A 5,000-nucleotide genomic window follows, 5' to 3' on the forward strand; every position below is an offset into this window, starting at 1 on the left:
GGCATGTCATGGGACCTTTAATTGAAAACTTCCTGAAGGGCAGGAAGTTACCTCGTGGCGACGAGGTTTCTGATTCGCTGTTGCTGTAGGCCCTCCCTCTGCTCGTCTGAGGTGGGCGGGGCGAAGCTGGGAGCGGGGTTTGGAGATGCTGCCATCTCACTGGCTATCTCCACGCACTGCTCTGACACCTGCAGCAGGCCAGGAGTAGGGTTAGGGTACATGTGTTTGTATGTGCACCATGTTCATTTACCCGAGTCTGTGTGTGTGTGTGTGTGTGTGTGTGTGTGTGTGTGTGTGTGTGTGTGTGTGTGTGTGTGTGTGTGTGTGTGTGTGTGTGTGTGTGTGTGTGTGTGTGTACCATGTTCAATTACAAGACGCTGTGTGCGTCTGTTTGTGTGTACTATGTTAATTTGTGTGGGTTCGGAGTGTGAGAGAGAGTGAGTGTCAGTGAGTGAGAGAGTGAGAGTGTGAGTGAGAGTGCTTGAGAGTGAGTGTGCGAGAGAGTGGGTCTGTCTGTCTGTCTGTGTGTGCGTGCGTGGGTGAGTGCATGTTTGTGTGTGTGCATGTGTGTGTGCGTGCGTTTGTGTGTGTGTCCTCACAGTGAAGCAGATGCCCACGGTATGTGTGTGTGTGCGTGCGCTCCTCACGGTGAAGCAGATCCCAACAGTGTGTGTGTGTGTCCTCACGTTGAAGCAGATGCCCACGGTGTGTGTGTGTGTGTGTGTGTGTGTGCACTGCTCACGGTGAAGCAGATGCCCAGGATATGTGTGTGTGTGTGTGTGTGTGTGTGTGCGTGTGCGTGCGTGCGTGCGTGCGTGCGTGCGCTCCTCACGGTGAAGCAGATGCCCACGGTGTCGTGCAGCCGGTGGATCTTGTCCATGATGGCGTCCAGCAGGCGGCCGACCGACGGCTTCTCCAGCGTCAGGGCGGGGGACAGGCCGCAGCGCACCAAGGCCGGCCACACCTGGCCCACGCTGTCCCAGTCCCGCATGCTGCCCAGGAACACCCCCCCGTAGCCCCCCAGCAGGCAGTGCAGCGCCCCCTAGCACACACACACACAAACACACACACACAGGGATGCACACACATACGCACACACACAGGGATACACACACATACGCACACACACAGAGATACACACAGGGATACACACACATACGCACACACACAGAGATACACACAGGGATACACACACACACACACACACACACAGGGATGCACACACATACGCACACACACAGGGATACACACACATAGGCACATACACAGGGATACACACACATACGCACACACACAGGGATACATGCACATACGCACACACACAGGGATACACACAGGGATACACACACATACGCACACACACAGGGATACACACAGGGATACACACACACACACAGGGATACATGTGTGTGAGAGTGAGAGTGCGTTTGTGTGTGTGTAGAAGTGTGTATGCGTGTGTGAGTGTGTGAGAGTGCATGTCCGTGCGTGCGTGCGTGCGTGTGTTACCTTAAATTAACACATGTGAGTGAGAGTGCGTTTGTGCATGAGTGCATGTTTGCGTGTGTGTGTGTGCGTGCGTGTGTTACCTTAAACCTCTGAGGGGAGCAGCTGACGTGCGGGGAGAGCAGCTTCAGGATCCGGGGCGTCTGGTCTCGGTACGAGAAGTTGAACGTCCCCAACGCCGACATCAGCACCTCCTGTGCCAAGCTACGCACCTGCACACACACACACACACACACACACACACACACACACACACACACACACAAAAGGAAAAATAGCTTCAGCTGTGCATGTAGATTTATGTTTGCATGAATGTTTAAGTGTGCATTTCTGTCTGCCTGCCCAAGTGTGTGTGTGTGTGTGTGTGTGTGTGTGTGTGTGTGTGTGTGTGTGTGTGTGTGTGTGTGTGTGTGTGTGTGTGTGTGTGTGTCTGTGTCTGTGTGTCTGTGTGTGTGTGTGTGTGTGTGTGTCTGTGTGTGTGTGTGTTAGTCAGCGAGGATACGTCTGTACATTCATGTTTGTGTGTGTGTGTGTGTGTTTGTGAGTTCAGTCTGTGAAAGTGAGCTAGCATGTGTCTGGGTTAATTTTTGTGTGTGTGTGTGTGTGTGTTTGTGAGTGTGAGCTAGCATGTGTCCGTGTTAATTTATGTGTGCGTATGTGTGTGAGAGTGTGTGCCTGAGATTGAGCGAGCATGTGTTTTAATTCATGTGTGCGTGAGTGTGTGTGTGTGTGTGTGTGTGTACATCTGCGTTTGTTTGTGTGTGTTTGTTTTTTCTCCATTCGGGCGACACCAGGCCTTGTGTGACCCTGCCACCATCATGCCACTCCAGTCCTGTCGACAGCCTCGTCTGCCATCAGAGCAGAAGCTCACAGCGTCTCACGGCAAAGGGCGACGTCCTGAGCCCCAACGCCAGGGGGAGGAGCCTCAGAGAACGTAAACAGTCTGGCGCCGCGTTCGGCGGCGACAGGTTTGATCGACTCTGAGGTTGAGGGTTGGTAAATGGTTTGCATTTATAGAGCGCTTTTCTAACCAGTGGCCACTCAAAGCGCTTTACAATATTGCCTAACATTCACGCACACATTCACCAATTCATACACACATTCACACACCTACAACGGTGTCAACCAGGCAGTGGTTGACACCGCCCCCCCCCCGGAGAGACGAGTCTGCCTCTGGAGTCGTGCGATTGGCAGGCGGCTCCGCTCCAACTCACAGGGGAGATAACTGAGAGCCGTTCCCCCGCCTGGAGCTGACAGGACGGTTCAGCAACGGCCCGCCGAACCAGGTGTTCAGGCTGACTCGCGGCACCGAATTAAACGCTCCTCGCTCAGTTCCCATTGCAGGTTGCCTTCTTCTGGAGGATACATCAATAAGCTCACCGGTCGGTGAAGTCCACTGGGTAGGCTGGGAGGAGTACGTTTCCAGCACACATCTGGGCGGAGACGTGTGTGATGTCACTGAGTCACAGCGCAGGCAGGACTTGTTCTGAAACGGTTTCTAAACCTAATCCCACTCACAGCTGGTGGTGAAACAGGAGCCCTTTAAGCACACTGGGATCGTCTGCTAGTTCTAAGACGGCGGTTGAGTTGTTTTTGGTTTCAGGGATCAGGGACGGTTAACGTTCTCTCATCCCACAACATCCCGACCGTCGTTTTTCCCTTCATCCATACACACGTCGCACACCAGGGCACAACTGATTCGCACAGCGCTCGCTTCTTTTGAGCTTCTGTCAGTCGTGATCCAACCCTTTACTCAGGCAAACTCTTCACCCGAATCCCTCTTTGTTAACCTGTAAGCCAGGTTGTAACAGTGTGTGTGTGTGTCTCTGTGTGTGTGTGTGTGTGTGTGTGTGTGTGTTTGTGTGTTGCCCGACTATAGGAGCTTGTAGGCAGCCGCAGGAGGTGGCTGTGTGTGTATGGAGTGTGCGTGCGTGCGTGCGTGCGTGCGTGCGTGCGTGCGTGCGTGCGTGCGTGCGTGCGTGCGTGCGTGCGTGCGTGCGTGCGTGCGTGCGTGCGTGCGTGCGTGCGTGCGTGCGTGCGTGCGTGCGTGCGTGCGTGCGTGCGTGCGTGCGTGCGTGCGTGCGTGCGTGCGTGCGTGCGTGCGTGCGTGCGTGCGTGCGTGCGTGCGTGCGTGCGTGCGTGCGTGCGTGCGTGCGTGCGTGCGTGCGTGCGTGCGTGCGTGCGTGCGTGCGTGCGTGCGTGCGTGCGTGCGTGCGTGCGTGCGTGCGTGCGTGCGTGCGTGCGTGCGTGCGTGCGTGCGTGCGTGCGTGCGTGCGTGCGTGCGTGCGTGCGTGCGTGCGTGCGTGCGTGCGTGCGTGCGTGCGTGCGTGCGTGCGTGCGTGCGTGCGTGCGTGCGTGCGTGCGTGCGTGCGTGCGTGCGTGCGTGCGTGCGTGCGTGCGTGCGTGCGTGCGTGCGTGCGTGCGTGCGTGCGTGCGTGCGTGCGTGCGTGCGTGTGTTCGCGCGCGCGCGTCACCTCGCTGTATGTGCTGGTGGACAGCAGCAGCAGGTCTCCCAGTAGGTCCTGGTGCAGCTCTTTGTACTCGCTACCTTCCACCACCAGAGTCCTCATCTGGTCACAGGGTACACAATAGGTTATGTATCAGATTATTATATTCAGAGGCTTAGGGCATATGTTTTTCTTCCTACCTCTTTCACCAGGGAATACGTTATATGACAGTGTTTGTTAAATGTTAGTCCGTGTTGAAGTATGTAGCTGAAGTTTGTTCTCAAGCTTTAATTTGGCTGACTGTCTTCTGGGAGGGAGTTTTTTTGACCAGTGTAGCAGCAGTTCAGATAAAGATAATCCCATTCTCAATTTTCAGACTGAGGCCCAATCCTTCCATCCAATCAAAGAGGAGGCTCTGATAGAATGGGCGTAACCCCTGGCCTCTAACTCCGCCTCCCTGAGCTAGCCACCAATCGTTGGCCAACAAACCTTTTTTAGTCTTAAGAACCATACAACAGCAAAGATGTCAGTATTTCTAAATACACTGGTATACCGTAAAACGGTCATACCGCCCCAAGCCGAGTCATGTGAATATACATATATTAATAATCTGATTTAAGGTGCAGGGAAAACCCAAAAGCGTACCACTAATCCCAATAAATCCTATAAAGTCATTCATCTCTGCTTATCTTTTGATTCAAATTCGATTTAGATTTTGACGGTAAGTGATGTGTGCACCAATCTGCCCCACTCACTCCTACGGTACACTGAACTATCGCCGTCAGTCCCAAAGGTAGAACACTGTATCCAGAGAGCCCCCCTCACACACTCACACATCCTCCTCCGTCAGTCAGAGCTGGAACCCCCTCGCTGGTTAACAAACCCCTTCGCTTAAAGGTGACATATTATGACACCAGGTGTGTGTGTGTGATTAGCCGTTTTGTAAATCGGCCTCTTCAGACATCACAAGTGGCGTGTCCACCAAGATGTATGACCGATAGATGAGAAACGTTTGCGACAGTCTACTGGGTAGGCTGGTAGACTGAACTA

The 5,000-nt window shown here is 54.1% G+C and overlaps 1 protein-coding gene across 1 annotated transcript in view; it reads right to left on the reverse strand.

Annotated features, from left to right (window-relative positions):
* Window positions 1–5,000, reverse strand: part of LOC130371953 (proteasome activator complex subunit 4B-like) — a 53,009-nt gene that overhangs the window by 26,669 nt on the left and 21,340 nt on the right. The window contains exons 27-30 of the mRNA XM_056577845.1: window positions 3,978–4,073; window positions 1,587–1,715; window positions 833–1,042; window positions 52–188 (exon numbers count right to left, since the gene is read on the reverse strand). Of these exons, the coding sequence (XP_056433820.1) occupies window positions 52–188; window positions 833–1,042; window positions 1,587–1,715; window positions 3,978–4,073 (572 nt within the window). The remainder of the gene's footprint in view (window positions 1–51; window positions 189–832; window positions 1,043–1,586; window positions 1,716–3,977; window positions 4,074–5,000) is intronic.

Source organism: Gadus chalcogrammus, chromosome 18, assembly GCF_026213295.1.
Source record: "Gadus chalcogrammus isolate NIFS_2021 chromosome 18, NIFS_Gcha_1.0, whole genome shotgun sequence".
Classification (NCBI taxonomy): Eukaryota; Metazoa; Chordata; class Actinopteri; order Gadiformes; family Gadidae; genus Gadus; species Gadus chalcogrammus.